We start from the raw sequence: 24,669 nt of genomic DNA on the forward strand, positions 1-24,669 counted from the left end.
CTGACACTAACACCAAAATTGCAAGCAGAATGTAAATTAATTGATTATGAAATTATTTTTTTTTAGTGAAACTAGAGTGTTCCCCGTCTGTCACTCACTCGACGTTGTGTCGATGAGTTGACACTAGGGGTCGCTCCTGCGGAGCCCAGACATCTCTGATTTTGAGAAAAGGCCAATGAGAATTGGCATGTGGAATTTGCATGCCACTCCCCAAATAGAAGAATCCCACAGTAAACGGGCCAGTCCAGAGCTGCTGGTTCCTAAGAGCGACGGCTTGGTCTAGCTCTGTGTGGATTATACATCTAAGTTTGATGCATATCTGATGCCTTGGATTGATCGATCAGATTCTACATCGTTCGGATTCCACCAATTCGTGATGCTTCCGTTGGTTTGTTTGGGGCCCGGCTACATTTCAGCTTCTCAAGGACAAAATCCTCAGACAGCACACTGCTTATGCTGCTGACTATCTAGATAACATCTTTATTTTTAGAAATGATTGGCAGCGACACCTGCGGCACCTGAGTGCTGTCCTGAGGTCATTGAGATGGATGGGACTCATGGCAAACCCAAAGAAGTGCGCAATTGGGTGGGTGGAATTATGGTATCTAGACTTCCTCTTGGGTCACGGGCGGGTGAGCCCCCAAACTGATAAAACCACAGCAAATACAGCCTGCCAGAGACATAAGACCAAAAATTAAGTGAGTTCAGTTCCTGGGGCTGGCTGGATATTATCGCAGGTTTGTGCCTAATTATTTGACTTTCACCAGCCCTCTGACTGATATCACTAAAATGGGGGCACCAGATCCAGTCCAGTGGACAGAGCCATGTCAGCAGGCATTCACGAAAGTGAAAGCTGCAGTTTGCGGTGGGCCGTTATTATACTCTCCTGACTTCTCTCTCCATTTTATCTTGCAGATGGACACATCGGACAGGGGTTTGGGAGTTGTACTGTCCCAGATGGTGGAGGGGGAGGAGCGCCCGTGCTGTACATTAGTCACAAACCCTCAGTGAGTGTTTGTGACTAATGTACAGCACGGGGGAGGAGCGCCCGTGCTGTACATTAGTCACAAACACTCACTGAGGGAGACTAGTTACAGCATAATAGAGGAGTGTTTAGCCATCAAGTGGGTAGTCCTCACCCTCCTATACTATCTGTTGGGGTGTGCTTTCTCCCTCTATTCGGACCATGCCCTGCTCCAGTAGCTCCATCGCATGAAGGACGCCAATGTGTGGATCACCCGTTGGTATCTAGCTCTCCATCCTTTTAAGTTTGAGGTGGCCCAGAGGCTGAAAAGCTTGTGAATAAAAGATTTATGTTGACTGTTTATCTGGCCCCCACTTCCTCCTTCACGACATACAAGATACCTGTCACAGTACTGTATACTGCTTTTAATCACTTATGAATCTTTTCCCAATGTCTGTTTTTTGCACATTTTTAAGTCTAAAGAAAAAAAAGGACATTTGTGCTGGTGAAGAGCCAATCAGAGGATGCCCACACCCTACTGGTATCCACACCAAACAGTGCAAACAGAGCATGACCGAAAAACCATTCTCAACCAAAAATCTCACTTTCACAGCAAACACCTTTTCTCTCCTCCTGTGGGAGTGGCAGCAAGGGCCAGAGCAATTAACAACAGAGCAAGAGATTTAACAGAAAATGGAAACAAACAAAAACATCTCTCAAGGTGTATTAGAATTCCACTCAAATACTGTAAATAAACAGTTTGAACTGTCCAAAATGTGAGGGTTAATTGGAATTTCCTTTTCTGCGGCAAAGCATTTGGCTTGTTCAAAAGAGAGAGCCTGTTGTTTATTACCACAAATGTTACAGGCTAGCTAATCCATAAATGAAAAATCTGTAATTTTTTTACTCATCCTTGTATTGTTCCAAACAATTATGAATTTCTTTCTTCAGTGGAACACAAAAGGAGATGTTTGGCAGAATTCTGGCAGAAAAAGATGCTATGAAAGTGATTGGTGACTGAAGCTGACTTAGATGCTCTCCTTTTGTGTTATAATGAGTAAAAGATAAAGGTGGGTAAAAATATAGATTTTACGATGCATCGCATTCTTTATATCTTGATATTGATTCTTAATAACAAGATAAATCTTTTACATAACGTAACCCTCAACAACAATGAGAGGAAACCACTTGCATTTGCAAACAACCTTCGCATCTATAATTTATATCTTTGGCAACTGGCTGGTAAATGTTTAGATTTCACTCACCAGTGATTGTGTAGTATAGTGATGGATTATTCAGCATGTTAAGAGTAAAAGTTGTTCCGTGTAACGTGTGTCCAAAGATGAGATTCACAGGACCCATTTGTCACTGAATAATGTCTCTTTTTGCATAGCATAGATGAGATAAAGCCATTCAAGTCCTCTCTCATTCATATGCGCTCATTTACAAACACTCTTAACAGAAATGCTGGTTCCCCTTCTGTCGCTCTCTCCACGTTGTGTCGGAGAAGCGACACTAGGGGTCTCTCTTGAGCGCCGATATTCACCTCTGACCTATTGAAAAGGGCCAATGGGAGTTGGCAGTCAGTATTTGCATAGCCCGCCCCCGGACATACGGGTATTTAAGAGGGGAAAATTCGGAAGTTTAGTCAGAAAATTTCTTTGGAGCCGATGGTCTGTCTGTAGTTTGCTGCGAGTTACACACCACTCAAACGTTCCTATTTTCCTCTGACGATCTGCATGCTGTTGGATCTTGACGGCGCACAACAGCGGCTTTCTCCTTCTCATTGCACGGCGTGCATTGTTGCCCCTGAGCGCTTCGACAGCGCAGACACATACACACACACACTGTGTATTAAAAGAGTTTTTACTAAAAGAGTAATTTCCTCTAAAAGAGCAAACACAGCGGCGTTGAACGTTATTTTAAGGACGCGTCTTTTTCACGATACCTTTCCGCCCCTGTGTCGTTCCTGGATGCGGTAGAGTGCTCTCCGCTTCAGACGGCCACAGGCGCTGTCTCGCGTGTTTGGGCCGCGATCACACCGAGGCGGCGTTTGTGGATGGTTCATGTTCTCACTGCGAGAACATGACCATGACCACGTTGCGGTCGCGGCTTGCTTTCAACAGAAAGCAAGCCACCCCAGCTGCACCCCGCATTGCTCCTTCTTCCCACGGGATTGAGGACGGTGCGGTTGGCGCTGGGGCGATTTGGGGCGGCAGCGGGTGCAGTTTCGCCGGGTAACCCCCTCGAACCTCCCGCTTCCCGACACGCCGCTGGTCTCCGTCCACGCCACGGGCGATAGAAGCTCGCCTCACGGCCTGGCTGTCTATCCTCCCGAGTCCGAAGCAGATGAGCTCGCCGCTGCATCGGAGAGTGCGGTGTCTGATGCCGAGGACTCCCTGGACTGCCGCTTCGGGCCAGCAGGCCCAGGCTGAGGCCAACGCTCAGATGTCCGACATGCTTGCCCGGCCGCCTTGAGCGTGGGGTTGGATTGGAACCCTCCATCCTCCCCACAGCCTTCTCGGTTGGATGATTGGTTCCTGGGGCAGCGCGCGTTCAGGCCTCGCGATCCCCCGGTCCCTTTCTTCCCGGAGGTGCATGATGAGCTGACGCTCACGTGGAGAGCCCCGCTCTCCGCTCGTATAGGTGCCACCCGCTCCACTCTCTCCACCCTCGACGGCGGAGAGCGCCACGGGTACGACGCGATTCCCCAGGTTGATAGGGCAGTTGCGCACCATCTATGCCCCGGTAGCCCTACCTCCTGGCGGGGTCGCCCCGTACTCCCATCCAAGCCCTGTAGGACAACATCCTCGCTCAACGCGAAGGCCTACACTACGGTTGGACGCGCTGCCTCTGCCCTGCATGCGATGGCCCTCCTGCAAGTCCACCAGGCGAAAGCTCTCAGAAACATGCACGGGGTGGACCTGATCCTGATGTGCTGCAGGAACTGCGCTCAGCGACCGACCTCGCCCTGAGAGCGATGAAGGCCACAGAGCAGGCACTCGGACAGACGATGGCCATCCTAGTGGTCCAGGAACGCCATCTTTGGCTCAACCTGGTCGAGATGCGTGAGGCTGACAAGAACCGCTTCCTGGACGCACCTGTCTCCCAGATTGGCCTTTTCGGTGACACCGTCGAGGACTTCGCCCAACAGCAATCCGCGGTGAAGAAGCAGACGGAGGCCATTTCGCACATCATGCCCCGCCGCAGACCTGCCGCTACGGGCCCTGCCCCGTCTGCCTGCCGAGTGCGTCCCCCTGCGAGGAAACCAGCTCCTGCTCCGCTCAACCCGGGCCCAGCTCTCAGCCCCAGCGTCGAAGCACTCCGCAGGCGGCGACGCTCCCTGTCTCACGTAACCCCCTCCAGGACCCAGAAGGCTCCCAAGCGTTCCTGAGACAGCCGACGACGTTAGCTCCGGAGGTGGTAAGACCGCTCCGTCCCCCGGTGGAGGGCCGGGAGGAGAATCCTTTGTTTTTTCATTTGCCACACCCCCTGACGGGGGCTGTGGTACCCACATTCTCAATAAAAGAGCTATTTCCTTTGCCTCTGGGTCACCTGGCCCGCAAATGCCATTTTCATGGCAATGTGCTTTCAGATCACAACAATCCTGGTACACCTGACGCGGCGATCCCACCTTCCGCCTGCCCACGACTGTCCCCCGGCTGGCCGGTTCAGACGAGTCCAGAGGACGCCAACATCAGACCTCCTCCTCAGTCAAGAACCCGCCCCCTGCCGGGCGCGCGGAGCAAGGTAAGTGCTTTTGAGTCTATTCTCAGCACCTCAGGCCGCAACGAAGCCGCCCGACGCTGCATTACCTGTTCCGCCCCGCTGCGAGGCCCCGCCGAGTATGTCCAAAATACTCGTCCCTTTGGTGCCCCTAGCGCAGAGCTGGGAAGCCTGGCTTTCGCTTCCCAATGCATCACGCTGGCTGCACCGGACCATTCGACTCGGTTACGCAATTCAGTTTGCCCGGCTCCCGCCTCCCTTCAGGGGCGTCCGCTTTTCCGCAGTACACGGCGAGCATGCCAGTTCCCTGCGCACGGAAAACGCGACCCTCTTAGCCAAGGGCGCGGTAGAGCCCGACCCTCCAACCAAAATGAGGAAGGGTTTCTACAGCCCTTACTTCATTGTACCCAAGAAAGGCGGCGGCTTATGACCAAATCCTGGACTTGCGAGTTTTCAATCGGGCCTTGTTAAAACTCCCGTTCAAAATGCTCACGCAGAGAAATATTCTGGCGGGCGTTCAGCATCTAGATTGGTTCACAGCGGTAGACCTGAAGGACGCGTACTTCCACGTCTCAATTCTGCCACGACACCGACCCTTCTTACGGTTCGCGTTTGACGGCCAGGCGTTTCAGTACAAAGTCCTCCCCTTCGGCCTGTCTCTGTCCCTCGGTCTTCACGAAAGTCGCAGAGGCGGCCCTTGCCCCGCCACGAGTAGCCGGCATCCGCGATTCTCAACTACCTCGACGACTGGCTCATCCTAGCACACTCTCGAGAGTTACTATGCACACACAGAGACCAGGTGCTCCGGCACCTCAGCCGCTTGGGGCTTCAGGTCAACTGGGAAAAGAGCAAGCTCACTCCGGTTCAGAGCATCTCTTTTCTCGGGTTGGAGTTAGACTCAGTCTCAATGACAGCACGCCTCACGAGCGAGCGTGCTCAGTCGGTGCTGGACTGCCTCGCTTCCTTCAAGCCAGGCACAGTGGTCCCTTTAAAACTTTTCCAGAGGCTCCTGGGGCATATGGCGTCCTCCGCGGCGGTCGCGCCGTTGGGGTTGATGCATATGAGACCACTCCAGCACTGGCTCCAGACTCGAGTCCCGAGACAAGCATGGCACCACGGCACGCATCGGTTAAGGATCACCCCCGCCTGCCTCAAAACACTCCGACCCTGGACAGACCTCTGCTTTCTACGGGCAGGAGTGCCCCTGCAGCAGGTGTCCCGACGCGTTCTGGTCACAACCGACGCCTCCCGGTCCGGGTGGGGTGCCGTGTGCAGCGGGCATGCAGCAGCGGGCCATTGGAAAGGGGCCCCGCTGCGTTGGCACATCAATTGCCTGGAGTTGTTGACCGTCCTTCTTGCTCTCAGGAAGTTCCTCCCGTTAGTTCGGGACAAACATGTCCTCGTGAGATCGGACAGCACCACGGTGGTGGCGCATATAATCGCCAAGGCGGCGTGACGCCCCGCCACATGTCACAACTCGCCCGCCGTCTCCTCCTATGGAGCCAGCAGCGACTCAAGTGCCACTCACATCCCCGGCAAGCTCAACGTCGTAGCGGACGCGCTATCACGACAACGCCTGCCCGGGCGGGAGTGGAGGCTTCACCCCAGACAGTCCAGCTGATTTGGGAACGGTTTGGCAAGGCCCAGGTAGACCTGTTCGCCGCCCAGGAAACCTCCCACTGCCCGCTCTGGTACGCCCTAACAGAGGCTCCCTCGGGACAGACGCGCTGACACACAGCTGGCCCTCGGGCTGCGCAAGTACTCATTTCCCCAGTGAGCCTTCTTGCACCGGTGCTGTGCAAGGTCAGGGAGGACGAGGAGCAAGTCACGCTGGTGGCCCCTACTGGCCCACTCGGACTTGGTTCTCGGAACTCAGGCTCCTCGCGACAGCTCCTCCCTGGCGGATTCCCCTGAGAAAGGACCTCCTCTCTCAGGGACGGGGCACGCTCTGGCACCCGCGCCCAGACCTCTAGAACCTCCACGTCTGGTCCCTGGACGGGACACGGAAGAGCTAGCCGGCTTACCGGCGACCGTTGTGAATACAATCAACCAAGCCAGAGCCCCCTCTACCAGGCACCTTTATGCCCTAAAGTGGCGCTTGTTAGCAGATTAGTGTTCTTCCCGAGCCGAAGACCCGCAGAGATGCGCGATTAGGTCAGTGCTTCTGTTCCTACAGGAGAGGCTGGACAGGAGGCTGTCCCCGTCCACCCTCAAGGTGTATGTTGCCGCTATTGCCGCCCACCACAATCCTGTAGACAGCAAGTCTTTGGGTAAGCACGACCTGATCCTCAGGTTCCTGAGAGGCGCCCGGAGGTTGAATCCCTCCCGGCCAGGCCTAGTTCCCTCCTGGGATCTCTCGGTAGTCTTGGCAGGACTCCAGAGACCTCCCTTCGAGCCGCTCGAATCAGTTGGACTCAGGGCCCTCTCTTAAGACGGCCCTGCTGATCGCGCCGCCTCCATCAAGAGGGTCGGGACCTGCAAGTGTTCTCTGTCAGCGACACTTGCCTGGAGTTCGGTCCGGCAGATACGCCTGTGATCCTAAGACCGCGACCGGGCTATGTGCCCAAGGTTCCTACCACACCATTCCGAGATCAGGTAGTGAACCTGCAAGCGCTGCCCCGGAGGAGGCAGACCCAGCCCTTTTGTTGCTGTGTCCAGTGCGCGCCCTGCGCATTTACCTGGACCGCACACAGAGCACCAGACGCTCTGAGCAGCTCTTTGTCTGCTTTGGGGACGGCAGAAAGGGAATGCCGTCTCCAAACAGAGGCTCGCCCACTGGGTTGTCGACGCAATCACACTGGCTTATCACACCCAGGCCGTGCCCCTACCCTTGCGGGTCCGAGCTCACTCAACAAGGGGTGTTAGCGCCCTCGTGGGCACTGGCCAAGGGCACCTCTCTAGCAGACATCTGTAGAGCCGCGGGTTGGGCAACACCCAACACCTTCGCGAGGTTTTACAACCTCCGCGTTGAGTCGGTTGCGCCTCGTGTTTTGTCAGGTCCGAGCCCGTGAGAACTCGGTAACACGTGAGACCGACCGGCCGGGTGGATCGCTATGCTTCAGCGCCCTTTTCCTGACGCCAAGGTAAAGTAGTGCGCCTTCTTCCCAGGGCTCCCACTCCGAGTCGGGCCCCTGGTTGATTCCTCCCCAGCCCTCTGGGTCCGCGGTTCAGCGGAGGAACTCGCCGACCCAAGCCACTGCGGGTACCCTGATGGCTACCCTGTACTGGTATAGGTGCTCCACAGGTAAGGCCTCCTGCTCGGACTACCCCTGTGTGTAATTCCACAGTTCTGTCCCCTTACGAGCGGACCCCCGTGTCTCCCTTAGGCAGTTACAGCTGCCTCGGTCGCCGTGCTGTAGCAACTCCCCCTTTCGAGGCTGGATTTACCACCACAACATACTTTCCACACGAGCCCTAAGACGGCCGTGTGACGTGTCTACCACTTTTCCTCCCCAAGAAAAAGGGCAGGTGTGGTCTCCGCAGGGTCTAGGTAAGACCCCTTCACTATATGCGTGTAAGGGCCCCGGCCGTGATTGCTCTATGTGAGAAACTTAGAGATTAAAGAGGCCCAGCCAGGCTGGCCCGTTCCCATGTTGGCAAACATCGCCTTGTTCCCCTCCCAGGGTAACTAGAAGGACTCCGATGTTCTTATGGGGCATTGGGGAAGGGTACGTGCAGCCAGGTACAGACGATGCACGGCACTGGATGAAATCCCTGCCCGCCTCTGTATCGGCGGTTCACGTACATGGTTCAGCACATGGCAAGATTGGAATGGGTTCCCTAGTGTCGCTTCTCCGACACAACGTGGAGAGAGCGACAGAAGGGGAACGTTTGGTTACGTATGTAACCTCCGTTCCCCGAGGGAGGGAACGACACGTTGTGTCTTTCCTCCGCCATGTCACTGAACCGAGCCACTGTTGTGGCCGGACCATTCCGCTCCTCAGAAAAATCCTGACTAAACTTCCGTGATTTGCCCCGCTTAAATACCCGTATGTCCGGGGCGGGTATGCAAATACTGACTGCCAACTCCCATTGGCCCTTTTCAATAGGTCAGAGGTGAATATTGGCGCCAAGAGAGACCCCTAGTGTAACCCCCTAGTGTAACCAAACGTTTTGTTAAAGAGATGGTATAGCATTTGGTGAACAAATCAATGCAAATACTTGTAAATAGTACAAATTATGCAATTAAACAATAAACATGTAACAAAAATTATATATTAAATATAATAACTAATTTATTGATTGAATACATAGATTTGATGATGTTTAAAAAGCCAAAATGACGAAAAACTAATAGAATATAATTAGTTAAATTAAATGATGACAGAAGTTTCATTTTGGGTGAACAATTTCTTTAAAATATAATAAATATCTTCTGGAGGCCTACACAAACAAAAATGGTTTAATGTTGAGATTCAATGAAAGTGCTCATTGAAGACTGCATGTCTCTCTCCAACACAAACACGCAGAACATCAGTCTATCAGTGTACCCATCAGCACTGCACTTTATTAATCTTATTATCTCACACTGGACTGTCAAAAATTATATTCTCTGTACAATACATCTACTGTATATATATATACATATATATATATATATATATATATATATATATATATATATATATTTTTTTTTTTTTTTATACACTTCATATACTTTTTTATTGTATGTGTACTCTATATTGTGTGTATTGTTTACTGTACATTGTATATTATTATTGTGTTGTTTAATTATGTGTACATTTGATATCGTCACCTTCCTAAAATAATTGCCTAAGTCATTTTTTCACTTTTCTCAGAAAACACAAAAAACTGAACCAATAATTGAATAGGCCTATATGATATTTATTGATAAATAAATCGTTTCTAGATGTTTGATTACAATATGTAAGCCTATTCAAATCTTTCTTAATTAGATCATGTAATGTGGAAAAAATTAGACAAAAACTAGATGAAATATTGTTTAAAAATACAGAAAAGAGTTAACAGAAAGCCTAATGCTAGCTTGACTTAGCTTATTTTTCTTGACTAAAATGCTGACTAAAAGACTAAATAAAAAGACAAAAACACAATATTTTTATGCAATATTTATAGTCTATATTATAGTAAACCTCATCACTTACCAGTAGGGGTAAAAAACTTGTAAAATTGTCTCATTGCCTTTTGACTTAGGCAAAATAAAACGGCCTAAGTCACACACTTGACATAGGCCATTATACTATAGGGGTAGAATTGCATGATCTGTTCAACTGAGGATGTGGGCGATTTTACCAAAGGTGGCCAGCATCATGAGGAGATGACTTATGCAAAAAAATCATTTTTAGGAAGGTGACGATATGTAAATTGTATTGTGTAAATATGTTGTTTATTGTAATTGGTATATGTCTCGTCACTGTCATGACTGCTATGTTGCTTGGAACTGCACACAAGACTTTCACCCTCTGATGCACTTGTGTATATGGTCATGTGACAATAAACTGATTTGATTGATTTGATTCCCTCGATATGAGATGTGGTATAAAAAAAAAAACTTTATACAGAGGCTGTTACATTTTGCCCACTTTATTCGCATCTGTCTCTTGCTAGTGAAGTGTGTTTAGATAAGAGCAATTCCAATCCACTTAAGAAAATAATGTCACACAACATGCCTCCATTCTGTTCGATCTGGGTATTGAGGGGCCCACAATTGAGAGAGGGAAAAAAATGTATAAAAATACAGCAGTTCAATTGAGTATTATCAAAAATGCATTTTGAATACACAAGAACAACGCTCTGAAATGTATACTACAGCTCCAAGGACAGACAGTATTAATCCACATTCAGAGACATTAAAGTCTGATTTGTACATTATGGTACATTATATTTGGCGAAGAACAAAAGCAGTTAACGATAGCTGAGATTCAGAGTGGGAAAGGGGAGTATTTCTTCCCTGTAATTTTCTATGGAGAGGTTAGGGGATGTCAAGTCATGTGCAGTGCAAGTGAGAGAAATGACACCATTGTTTCAAACAAGCCCAGGGGGAGAACAATAGAAAGGAAAAAGAAAGAGACAGCAGGTAGACACACAACCTCTTCCCTGATGCTTAAGAGAATCTTCTCCCATTTCCGTCCACTAAGATGGAGCACACCATCATTAGTTCAAGCTCAGGGGGGCACTGCAGGAGTTTTAGCCCAAGCAAACCACCTCTAATTGGGCTCCATCTCTGTGGCAGGCCCAGTTTTTTCCTGGATAAATACTGAGCTTCCTGAGAGCGAGGCTGAAAACCTAAGATTACAGAGCAGAGGAGAGTTCTTAGAGCTCAAGTATTCTGTGCACTTTTGTACTCTGGTATTAACACACACACACACACACACATGTTGTGTTTCCATGTTTTATGGGGACTTTCCATAGACATAATGGTTTTTATACTGTACAAACTATAGATTCTATCCCCTAAACCTAACCCTACCCCTAAACCTAACCCTCACAGAAAACTTTCTGCATTTTTACATTTTCAAAAAACATAATTTAGTATGATTTATAAGCTGTTTTCCTCATGGGGACTGACAAAATGTCCCCACAAGGTCAAACATTTCGGGTTTTACTATCCTTATGGGGACATTTGGTCCCCACAAAGTGATAAATACACGCTCACACACACACACACACACACACACACACACACACACACACACACACACACACACACACTGGGGTGAGGTTAAGATTTTGATGGTGGTGTGACTTCCCAGAGGAAAACAGGTCGAAAAAAACTTTCCTCTCTGCTGCTCCTCAGAACAAGGCCATTTCTAATGCACTGACAGGGAAAAGGATGGAGATCATATTTCATAAGACAATTAGCTTTGCGTAGCTAGACACTATATAAGCCTGCATTTTTTTTAAACCTTTGAGCATCTGGAGTTTCCCTCTGTGTTGCTGAAACAGAGCAGCACCAACAAGGAAATTTGAATGAGCATAACAAATTCTGTTCATTTCAGTGGACTAATCAGCTAAGGAACATTTGCATTTCACACTCCAATTCTGAGATTGACCAGCACAATAACATTTATAACATTTATAATTTTTTTATCTGTTTTAACTGAAAATAAGTTGCCAATCAAAAAAAAGTGTTGTCTGCCTTTTCAAGATGTCCAGGAGAAATAAATTAATGTATGTAATATTTAAGTCTTGGCTCGGAGCCCCGCTCCCCGACGCGGCTCTCGCTGCTTCCCGCCGCTGCGAGGCCCCACTTCCAGGAACGTCGGATGCGATCCTTCCCTTAGCGCCCCCTTGCCTGGAGTTTGGACGCATGGTTATCATTTCCCAACCCATCTGCTGGCTGGCCAGAATTGTCTGACTTGGCTATGCAATTCAATTCACCAGGCACCCGCCCCGGTTCCATGGCGTTCTCTTCATATCGGTGAAGAACGAGAGTGCCTTCTACAGAAGGACACGATGGAGCCTGTCACTCCAGACGAGATGAAGAGCGGCTTTTACAGCCCTTACTTAATTGTTCCCAAGAAGGGTGTTGGGTTGTGCCCAATCCTGGACCTGCGAGTCCTGAACCGGGCTCTGCACAGACTCCTGTTCAAGATGCTGTCACAGAAGCACATTTTGTCGTGCATCCGACATCAAGATTGCTTCGCGGTGGTAGACCTGAAGAACGTGTTCTTTCATGTCTCGATCCCTCATCGGGGGGAGTGGCATGCAAATTCAACTATTTTCTCAAAGATCTGAAGGTGAATCGGTCTCCCAAGAGCGACCCCTAGTGTCACTTCATCGACACAACTCTAACCTCCCTAGCAACCGGGCCAATTTGATTGCTTAGGAAACCTGGCTGGAGTCACACCCTGGATTCGAACTTGTGACTGCAGGGGTGGTAGCCAGCGTAAATATTCGCTAAGCTACCCAGGCCCCCTATCAATGACTGTTTATATCTTCTGGGATGGTAAATCATGCCCACTGTTCTTATAAGAAAAATCCTCCAAGTACTGAACGTACTTTGGTTTCCCAGGATGTTCTGCACATTTGAGTTCTTCCCAAGCTATATGATGGATATATTGCAAAAGTTGCAAAAATGTATTTTTGCTCAAGAAGGCAACACATTACATTAAGGACCAAGGCGATGTAAACTTTTGAAAAGGATGTCTGATGATCTGATGGTCAGACTAAATAAACTAGTACTAAATAAATAATGATAATAATAATAAAAAAAACTTTTGTATCTCTTTTATTTGCATTAATTCTGAAAGGGATGTGTTAACTTATGAGACAAAAGGGGATCCAAACTTTTGCACTCAACTTTATATATAGACCCATGATTTTACATTTACAGTCTCAAATATACTGTCCCTTTTAAGCAGTTTTATCCATTTTGTCCCTTTTAAATAGCTTCAAACTATATAGCTACTTTTTGTTAGTAACTTGAATTGTAGCTAATGGCTTTTTCAAAAGGGTGGCTACTTTAAACTACTTTTAATTAATTATGAGCATCATCCCCAGTTTCAAAGTATGTCAGCACTGGTGTGGTTTATGCATGTGTGCATGTATATTTGCATGTACACTCCTAAAAGCCATATGACAGACAGAAAAGTAATGGGTCAAATCAGCCCAACAATTTGACAGTTAAAAAACGGCGGAGCTAAAAGTAGCTCAGAATTGTCTCTGTGAACACCCAACAGTATAAATGGACAGAAGTGTTTTGAGAAGTGCTGGCTTTGCACTTTATGAGACAGGGCTGTCCAACAGACAAAGCAGTATGAGGTAGAGGGTGTTTTAGGACAGGTCAATATGCCCTGACAGAAGTCATTCTGATATGCCAGCCAAGGGTAGAGCTTTGAAGGATTGTGGGTAGTTCGTCCAACGTCTGGAGGCTGCTTGTTACATTTGAAGGATCTGAGAATATATCTGTGTGTATGAGTGTATGTCCGTGAGTTTCCTTTAAGAAAATTTTGTTCCATTCAAGGAAGGATACATTTGGCAAAAAATAATAAAACAGAATAATCTAATTTCTGTGTTTATTATGAACTGTAACATGATGGCCTATGTAATAAAATAATAATGCAAGGTAAATTAACATATATTCATTAATTCTAATCACTTTTCCACACTTTCATTCAGCTGCTGACTTCAAATGTGTGCAGCCTAGTGACGTTCTGTTCCAGAAGGTGGCAACGTAAGGCTGTTTTAGCATAATTCTACAGTTAAAAGCTTCTCTCTGCAGGCATTCGCTGTAGTCGCAAATTAGGACTTCAAATTGTCAGGAAACTTAACCTCTGTAGCTGTGAAGCAATGTCAACATTGGGATGGAATTGGTTCCATGTTAATATTTTCACCGAAAACATTGATTGGGTTTACATGCACAACAATATGCAGGTAACTATCAAAAACAACATAAGAAAACCATGTTTATGTGACACTTGACATCATTGGGGTTTTCTCTGCTTTTGACATAAAAATTTAAACAACTGCTCACAACACAAGGTAGTTGCATGCAATGCAAAATTGAGGTACCGTATTTTTCGGAAATAAAGCCGTACCTGAATATAAGTCGCACCTGGCCAAAATTGCGCTGTTTAGAGAAAAATAATCACAGATACGTTTCATCACTGTATAAGTTGCACTAATGGAAATTACATGGGACCGGGTGCAGCCACCCGAGTCCCGATTTCCCTTTGCTCAACATTCCTCAGGATTACCTAAGTTTTATAACTCTATGCTGTATACAAATAAACAGCTTTTAGTATTTGAGTAAAACAATATGCCTGTTGTATTCTATTCATTCATAAGAGGTGTCATTTTAATCCAATACACTTTTTGTCAAATTCCACGAATATCTCTTTGTGATCTGCTAGCTGTCCGTTTTGTGTGTTCACACTGCAAAAAAATCTGGTGTTTGTACACAGCCCTGGCTCTGTAAATGGGAAAATAAACAAAGAGAATCGGACTGATCCACATAACACCATTCCAGGCAACCAGCAACAGGGGCGGATTCCGCCATATTTGTCTTTTGGTCAGCAAGCCCAGTTGTTAGTGTCGTTGTCTTGGCAATGCACATGCATGAATTTGGGGGAGTTCTGAAGGAGCACTGAAGGGAGAGGTGTGTTTATTTGGCTGTTGAGTTCAAATATCAACAGTAGGGATGGGTAATACCACTTCTTTTCTTTTCAATCCGTTACCAATAATTTCAAGTCCAATACTGTCGATACAAATACCGATACCTCTATTAAATAGATTTTTTTGCGATTTCATGGGATAAAATGGGTAATTTTAAATATTGTTTAGTCATAATTCAGGTAATTATTATTATTATTATTTTTTTACACGTATAAGCCTAAAAAGACTTCTGTTTTGCTTTCCCTTAACATTTTTTTAATCTTTAGTAAAACCATGGTTAATTTTATTTATTTTTTTAATTATTATTAATTAACAACAATTACAGAACATTATCAATGTTCTAACAACTTATTTAAATAATTTAAATAAACTTTTAACAAATGTCATACAAACTCATAATAAATGAAGCTGTTTTTCTGATTTTCTATCATTACCTCTGCAAAGCACTGCTCCCTCTTGTTTGAATGAGTGCTTGTCTGCTTGTTTCTTTCAGCATGTACATTAATATGAGTGGAAGAAGAAATAGTTCTCATCCGCCACAAATATTTGCTAATATAGCATAATCCTTTTTATTTCACTTTGAAGCTTATGATTATCGTTCATGTTCATGGTCAAATAATAATAAAGTATAATCTAATAGAATTTAGAATTTTAGAAATAGAATATTTTGTGTGAGGATCCATATTTTTAATACATCAGTATTGGTAGTATCGATATTTTAGGATTGATTCGCCCCTCCCTAATCAACAGTTCTTCTCAGGAATCACTTACTCCACCTTTAACGTTAGAGACTGACACTCTGTGGACAATTCTGATTCTACCCTCTTTGCTATGCATTAATTATCCAGTTCCTTGACTGAATGTTTTTACTACAAGTGTGATGAAATGTCTCTTGTGAGGAGATGTAGAATTTGTTAGAACAGTATTATTATGATGGAACAGAATATTTAAACAGATTGCATAAAGTACTTATATAAAATATTCTGAATTGGCCAATTTAAAATGATTTTACTGTCACTATGACTAATATTTTCATCTGTTTGAATGTAAGCATATGCGTTTTGGTGTGTATGCATTTGAACGACCGACATCTATTATGTGTAAAGTATATGTTGCTTCAGACTATAAGTCACAGAATCTTTCAAATTTTATTAAACTTATATTCTGGAAAACATGGTAATAGGCAAAAATATACCAGTGTCAATCGGTTTTGTTACCCCGATAGAGGAATGCCTTTTCAGGCGTTAACATGACCATACACAAAACTCTCATTGTGCCTGATAATGTTAGAATTTGTCAGACATTGGAATGTTTTATCATTTAAAACCTAGTATTTACCCGCTAACGGAAACCCTGGTGTTTGTGTATGTTTGTGTATGTATGTATGTATGTGTGTGCGTAGCAATTTTAAGCGGAAACCCTGCAGTCCCTGAAATCTGGACTCTGCTCCGTAATGAACTAGGATGCAGCTGCACGCTGGGACAAAAACTCCAATTCTAACTCCCTCCAAACTTCTCTGTCGCCCCACCTGGGTCCCCTCCTCTGCTCCAGACTCCCAACAACTAAGACACTTCATCTCATGTGACAGCTGCACATTCCTCACTTTCTGTGACTCTCAACCAATCTTTCACCATATGGCCTCGTTCCCCTCTCCCTGCTAGCACTTTATAATTCAAAGCAGAACTCCTCGTATCCCGAACACGGTGTTGCAGCCCTCTTTTGCATGCATGCCATTGCATGACCTATTTTCAGGTGGTGCTTGCTTCGTCTGAAAGGGAGTGTCACATTTTTTAATGGGAGAGAGAGACAGGGAGAGGTATCTGTGTAGCAGTGATGTAAGTGAATTTGTGCCAACAGGGTATTGGACACCACATAGCGTGGTGCTGGGTGGGATACTAAGGAAACAGGGCTGTGGTGTGTATCAGAGCCCCATATGAATAAAACATCTGAACGAAAGAGGGATGGGAAACAAAGAAATAGAGAGAATGAGAACAAAGAATAGACACGAAGAGAGTGTTTGTCTCATAAATAGTTCATATTTCATTAGAGGGCTGTTGAGTCAAGGGGAGAAACCCACCAGTCCTGCTGAAATTATATATCAACACATAAAAAAATAAAATAAAAATACAACCTACAGGGATGCAGCAGACACACCTCAGTGTGACAGAATTCAGCATATGTTTGATGTAGGAATGTTGTGTGTGTGACAGCGTGTGACTAAGTGTTCGATGATTGTCTCTGTGGGCTGGGTCTCTGGGTGGGTGTGTGACATGGGTTTGTGTCTTTTGTGTCTCTTGTGTGCTTTAGACTGGATACTGAACCACATGCAGAAAATGCAGAGATCCCAAACAAAAAACTGTATTAATATATTGCTATTAAATAATTATTAATTAAAAATTTAATTAGCCGTTATTTTTTTATTAGTTGTGTCATTTTAAAAGATTTCTTAAAAAAAAAAAAAGAAGATACATTTGAGTCAGCAAGCTTTAGTTTTGCATTATGAGCAAGTGTTTATTTGCTTCTTGTTATTCCCTTTGCCCATATTTTTTTTTCTTCTTTTTTTTTTTTTTTACAAATTTTACAATGTGTGTTTTTAAAGAAAATTATTATAGTAAAATTACATCTAATATAAATACATCATAACTAAGAATCTATTATTTCTATTCTTTCATATGATTTATTTTATAGAAATACATCAATATTTATTTTTATTATTCAAATAATTAAGTAATGTAATATATACATATAAATGAACAACAAAAACAATGGACACAATATCATCGCCTTTACCAGGGCATAAAACAAGAGTAAAAGATCATTAACTAATCAACAAACAGAATATATGAGGTTGACTGCAACATCACATACTCAATTTTATTACACAGTGAAGATTGAAAACTGCTTTATCAAAAAAAAAGAAAAAGGAATTTAAGCAATCCTAGCAGACATGCTGCTGATGGTGTATTTGTGAAACAAACCGTGTTTCCAGCGGGACGCTGCTGTTGAGTGCCCAACTGTCCTGAAGCTGTACGGACTCAGGGGTGGAGGGTCCATCTGCCGGGGCCACAGTGGGCGGATGGCTCTGGGGCTTCCGACGGTTGGCATGGGTGTTGCGGTTGAGGGAATTAGCTGATGACTGGTGGTGGTTGTGTGGAGGGGGCAGAGGAGGTCGAAGAGAGGACTGACTGTGATGACTGGATGCACCTGAAAGAGAGAGAAAGAAAAATGTTTAATCAAAGACCATCTCTTTCTTTATGTTGCCATAAGGACACTGTTTGTGGCATAGATTTTAGACAAATTCATAATGTCAAGTTGTCCAATGGTCAAGTTCATTTGATTCAGAGCAGCTGTTTATTGTTCTGTAATTAAGCATGAAACATTTGCAGCTGAAAGTACTGAGAGGTGAAAGGTTTACAACAGAGAGGAGGATCGATTATGAATAATCAGATCTAAGCAGACACAATGGAAGACTCTAATGCTAGGAGGAGAACTAAAATATGTTTAGACTTTTATGAGATTCCTATGCAAGCATAAAAACTTGAAAGCAAATATTTGATTTGAAATGTGCAAAATTAGAAAAAAAATTATTTGTAATGTCTTCAAGATTCTGACATGTTTGCTACACTAAAACATTAATTTAATACAATTTAACACAGTAGAAATATAGCATATAATACAGTATAGTCACAAAATCTGCTATGGGTGAGAATAATTATATTTTAAGCATCTTAAACTAATATTTAATCAAATTTTTTATTTTTTTAATTTGTGCTAGCAGTATGACAGATTATTCAAAAACTAGAGAAATTCCATTACAAGTAGGATATTTCTATTTTTATTATTATTTCTTTTTAATGTTTAAGAGTTAGGTACATAAATGTGTTAATTTATTAGTCAAGTCTTGAATGCAGAATTGTATCATGTAGTCTTTGATGTCTGTTATCAAATGAGATATACAGGAAGTTTGGCTCATTCTATACATCTTACAGCACATAGGAAAAGAAAATATTTGCCCCAGCCCATTTGACCTAAACAAACATTGCAATCAAATGTGTCCAGAGGATTAACAGATGTCTATATTCCTGAGTGTTTGCTGTAAAAACTCTGTCATCCGTACCGACTACCATAAAGGCCTGGGATTTTAGGTGTCCTATATTCCACCTTTATATTTCCAACTTTAACATAAACGTAAACTTTTTAAAGATCATGCAGCAAATATGATAATACACATTTCACACTATCCACCGCACCTTCCGACATCAGTGCATAAGACCAAACTGAAGCTATTTTTTAAGGGGCCTGTGAAAAGAGGGGGAAAGCAAGGGATTCAAAGTGCCTTTGTGTCCCTTAAGAAGAGGTTCCGAGATGAAAGAGGATTAGAGACCGACGGGAGATCGGCTATGGTCTGAGGGCCAGGCCTGTGTAATCTCTCTACATGCAGTGTGTCAGAGCCCTCTAAAAACAGAGCGCGACAAACCCGGCCGGGCACAAAGCCCCGCTCTCTCAGCTAACAGCGCCAGAGGAACTCTGGAGGAACTCTCCGGCTCCAACAATGGTGCTCAAAACACTGGATTTTCGCCCAATGACATGCCTATCAAAGCCAGACCGGGCACTCTCCACATTCTCATACAAAAGCATGGTGGAACTTGTGCTTTTAATGTGCTTAATGCGCTGCCACGACCACGGCTTCTTTCTTTGTTTTTATTCTACAACCTGGCGTAGTCGGGCGAAATTGATGCGACAGCCGCAGAAGAAGGGGGCTTTGAATGGGATGGTGTAACAGTGGCCTTCAATGGAGAAAGGCCAAATAAAAGGAGACCACAGTAGCATTCATTTCTCTTTCACATGTGAGAACAACGCGCCAGGGGCCTCAGTGTGAAGTGGTGGAATTAGAGAGGGACAATGGGTCTCTCCTGTGCCTCCATTCTACAGAATGTGAAGCTTACAGTGCACAGCCAGGGAAGAGGGCTGAAGTCAGTACAGTAATGCAGAGATTACAGGCGACTGCTGTTATTAATACTAAGTTATAGAAAAGCTTAAATTATATGAAACTCTCACTGCAACATGTATGTCTTGCCCAAGCAGAAGACAGAAGATAGAGGACCATGGAATGAGATATTGATTGTCGCACAAGGTAGAGTTAGGAATGGCTGGCCTGTCCATGTATTTGCTGTATGGAACTTCCTCTGTTGGATGATATGGCAACTTTATCTAAAATAAAAGAGACACAACAACGTCGAGTTCGTCTGACATTTTCCTCCATGGTATATTCTGTGGAATCGGAGCATATGGGAAAATAGTCTTTTGATAAAAAAGCACTCCAGTAATAAAGTAAATACAGCTGGTGCACACTGAATAAGTTAAGTGTAAGTTAGAGACAGGAATTAAAGATAGGAGGTTTTAATTATACATACTATGGTTGGACATAAAGGAGAATGCAGAAAAGCTTCTCCCTTATGTCATATCTTCAATAGCCCAGTTCCTTTATTTATTTATTTTAAACGTATGCCTCTTGAAAATTCCATAGCCCACAATAAGGACATTTATTATTCCTATCCCAAGGCATTGAGACAAAATCAGCTAATGTAGGTCATCTTCTATTGAAATTACTCCAATAAAGATGTAAACAAAATTTTACCCAGGACTACAGTGGTTTATGAGGGAGGTCTGTAAAACAGTCCTATTAGTTTTATATAGTTATTACTTAGGTATTAAGAGCTTCATTACACTATTTCACTATACCAGTATTTGTAAGATCACATAGACTGCTCTCTTGAAGTGTGAGCTCATTCCTTCTTGAAAATTCCCTCTTACAACACAGGCTTTGTAATACGTGATTTATTGGGACACGAAACAGCTATAAAGCTATTCTATCCACTGCCACTGACATTCATATATTTTCCACCAGCCTCCATCACTCTCTCTTTTCACAAGGCCGTGTTTCCTTTTTCCTGGGCTTTTCAGTTCTTCACCATTTAGCAGTGTTTATGAATAATTGAATTTTGATTCACAGTGCAAGTGGCAGAGGCAGACAAAATAGTTGACAAGCAACAGAGGGAAAGCGACACTATGTGGCCTAAGAAAAGGCCTATTTATCTGTCTTGAGACTTCCTGCTCTGCCAGCCTGTCTTTATCCTTTATCCAATATTTAAGGCATTTCAATGAGAAACTGACGACATCACATGAAAAATATCCTCTGTTTGGCTTCCACTGTCTGGCTACAAGCAATTACTTATGGAAATAGACAAAGATTTAAAACACGGCAGCACAATTAATCGAAAAACTAATCGTGATTACGATTACAGCTGTTACGATTATGTAATTGTGAAAATTAACAATTATTAAATTTAAGTCTACTTCTGTTGCTTTAATGGTTTCTATATAGAACATGTTTTTGCAGCGGTTACGTTTCTAACCAATCCTGGATGTGTGCATTGAGCAATGAAATGACAATTGCCAATCAGAGATGCAGTCCAATCTGTCATGACAACCAATCCTTATGCGCAATTTTAAATAGTCTGACGTTCAGATGCTTGCTTCCAGTGTGTTTCATCTCTGTTTGTGATGGCACATGAAAATTAGTGCTAAAGAAATATCACCTGACACTCGAAAAGGAGCTATAGAACAAATGTGACAATTTTGAATTATTTTGAATTCGTTGCATGTTGCGCCATTTTATTTACCATGAGTAAACAAACTGCAAATGAGCAACACAACAAAACTAAAATAATCCTGACCATTATATTCAAGGTAGAGACAGGGTTGAAATAACTGATTTATTGTGTTGTTTAAACAGTTAGATTTATTATGTGAGCATTTGTCAGTGCAGAACTATGTGTCAGTGAGCTCATGCTGAACTGCGGGGCTCAAACAGTGAGTGACAGCTTCAGTCATTATATTATATTACATTTTGCACAATTTATTAAAAAAGAATAACAGTTGTATTTATGTATTAAACAGCTATAAAGTGGCTCGTTTTGAAGTCAACTTGTTATGGAAGTTTTGGACATAGAAAAAGTCTTGAACTTTAAATTTCACAAATCATCGTCATTGTTATTGTGTCTGCCCAAATAAATATCTATTTGACCCACAAAGTTGGTAGATTGAAATTTTAACGAATCACACAAACTCGCAAACTGGCTGATCTTACCTCCCAAAGTGCAACCGCTGTGACAGATTTGAAGCCACATATGATCTAACGATGATCTTATGTGAACAAGATCACAATATGGAATTTTAAATGCAGTAAGTATCTTCAATCTAAATCGTCTTTCCAGTTTGACTACTGAATATGTCCAATATTATTATTTACTGTAACTGGGTCAATAATTTAAGCATTATTTTTATGCCACATTTTTCAGGCTTTGGAAGTGTTCAATGAGTGAGGATGTGTATACATCAACATGATACATGACACAGAGGCATACAGTATTGACTGAAAGATTTGTCAATAGTTCAAAAAGAACCTTGATATATTTCTTCACTTTAAACCATAGATATACATTTATAGTAACCTTTAGTAACATTAAACTTTATTTATTATTATCAGCTTAAAAGAAACTGCAGCACATCCTATAACCTGCTGCTCTGAAGAACCCAGAAGTGCAGTTGCCTGCATAGTGACGTCACAGTAATTTCATCAAATAATCGCCATTAATAATCGTGATTACAATATCAAGGGCAATAATCGACAGTTATGATTTTTGTCATAATCGTGCAGCATAAAATTACAGTATAACGTGCATCTCTTTCCTGCTACCCAGCTTGGTTCACTTGCTTTAATATAACTGTTGGGTTTCTACACCTTTTGACCAACGCATTTTTGTAACTTTTGAAGTTGTTCAAAAATAATAAATAATGATAAAAACTATTTGATTTTGATTGCACTCACAAAGAGCAATGGACCCTTTTCACATACAATGATGATGTGTTTCTGCCTTATTTTTGTCATGTCACCCTGGCATTTATAAAAAAAAAAAAAAAAAAAAAAACACACACATGAAAAAACAGCTGCTGAGGAGTGGCATTATATTTGGCATCTTTCTCTCTTCTGACAAAGCCATTGCTCTCTATTTTGTTCCTCTTTTGAAAAATGGCGAATACACAATTTTGCGTTTGTTTTTTGGCTATTCAAGCTAAAGGAAATGCAAAAACAATATTTGCAATGGTCTCATTTATCGCTATAGAAGTTAATACCACAATAGTTAACTTGCGTATTTCAAAATTGGAAATGTGAAAAGCGTCAATTTCTAGCCAATAAAATATTTCAGATCAGAGCATTACTAGAAAAATGTATATATTAATTTCTATGACTTCTCCAGGCCTGAAAATAAAATGTTAAAATTCCCTGAAATTTCCAGGTTTTCCATGACTGTGGGAACCCTGGAACCAAGTGTCTCGATAATATACAATGACAGAGGTGAGTGTAAATGGGCCAGAAGAAAGGAGTTGTTTTCGTGAGACATAGATGGAATGGAGATAGGACAACAGCTCTGCGTGGTGGCTTCTTGTTTCCAGTGCATGGCAATGGTGAAATTACTGCAGCCAAACTCTGCTAGGCTATAGGCCATGCCATGACAGGGATTAAAATAAATTGCCCAACATGAGCGGTGGGAACGGTTGAAAAACAATAGGAGTAAAAGCATAAATGTCAATTTGGAATGATAAAAGACACAATCTAAATGTGGCAGAAGGAGCCTGGAGACAGAGTGAGGGTAGTTGAGCTCTGTACAACAGAGTCGAGTGTTTAGAGAAAGAGAGAGAAAGAGAGAGATATGAGGTGTCATGATTGGTGGGCAACCACCTTCTGTCTTTCATCCATCCGTAGACTAATTCTTCACGCATGAAACAGGCACTTTATCCTCTAGCACGACAGATCAGGCTAGACGGTACATAACAACTAACAGTATTTCATTTCAGTATTTCACTGAGTGGGAGTGCGGGAACCTTGTCAACACCATGTTCACACTATTATTTGATTTAAAATTTAATAAAGAACATGTAAATAATGTACAAAAAAGACTGGTAACAATTTACAATAAGGATCCATTTGTTAAAATTAGTTATTGCATTAGGTATTATGAACAAACACTTAACAATATATATTTTTTGCAGCATTAATAATCATAGTTAACGTTAGTTAATAAAAACTAACAATTGCTCATTGTTAGTTCATAGTGCATTAACTAATGTTAACAAATACAACTTTTGATTTTAAAAACATATTAGTATATGTTGAAATTAATATTAACTAAGATTAATTCTTGCTGTAAAAGGATTGCTCATTGTTAGCTCATGTTAAAGGAATGTTCGGGGTTCAGTACAAGTTAAGCTCAATTGACAGCATTTGCGGCATAATAATGATTATCATAAAATTTATTTTGACAAGTTCCTTTTTTTCTTAAAAAAAAGGCAAAAATCGAGGTTACAGTGCGTCACTTACAATGGAAGTGAACGGGACAAGGAAAGTGAAAGTGGCCCATTTTTAAACAGTTTAAACACAGAAATGTGAAGATTATAATTTTATAAAAGCAATTACACTAATTCTTATGTTGAAACTTGTGTATTATTTGAGCTGTTAAGTTCTTTAAATTGTCATTTTTACAGTCTTTTAGGGTTTGTTGACATTGCATCATCATGGTAATGAAGTTATAAAATTGGCAATAACTTTACACAGAAAAGGTTTGTAAGAGATTTTATCACACTAAAATCATGTTTGAACTCTATACTTGTGGCTATACTTTTGAAAAAGTAAGTATTTTAACATTCAAAACTGGCCCCTATTCAGTTCCATTGGAAGTGCCTCACAGGAACTTGAATAAAAAAAATAGCTCAACTAGTATTGAATCTGGAACATTCCTTTAACTAATGTTGTTAACTAATGT

At 43.0% G+C, this 24,669-nt stretch overlaps 1 protein-coding gene across 1 annotated transcript in view; it reads right to left on the reverse strand.

Moving 5' to 3' along the window:
• The window catches only part of tenm2b (teneurin transmembrane protein 2b), a 148,961-nt gene that overhangs the window by 97,875 nt on the left and 26,417 nt on the right, over nt 1-24,669 (reverse strand). The window contains exon 4 of the mRNA XM_052099838.1: nt 17,764-17,989. Coding sequence (XP_051955798.1) covers nt 17,764-17,989 — 226 coding nt within the window. The remainder of the gene's footprint in view (nt 1-17,763; nt 17,990-24,669) is intronic.

This window comes from Xyrauchen texanus, chromosome 31 (assembly GCF_025860055.1).
Source record: "Xyrauchen texanus isolate HMW12.3.18 chromosome 31, RBS_HiC_50CHRs, whole genome shotgun sequence".
Classification (NCBI taxonomy): Eukaryota; Metazoa; Chordata; class Actinopteri; order Cypriniformes; family Catostomidae; genus Xyrauchen; species Xyrauchen texanus.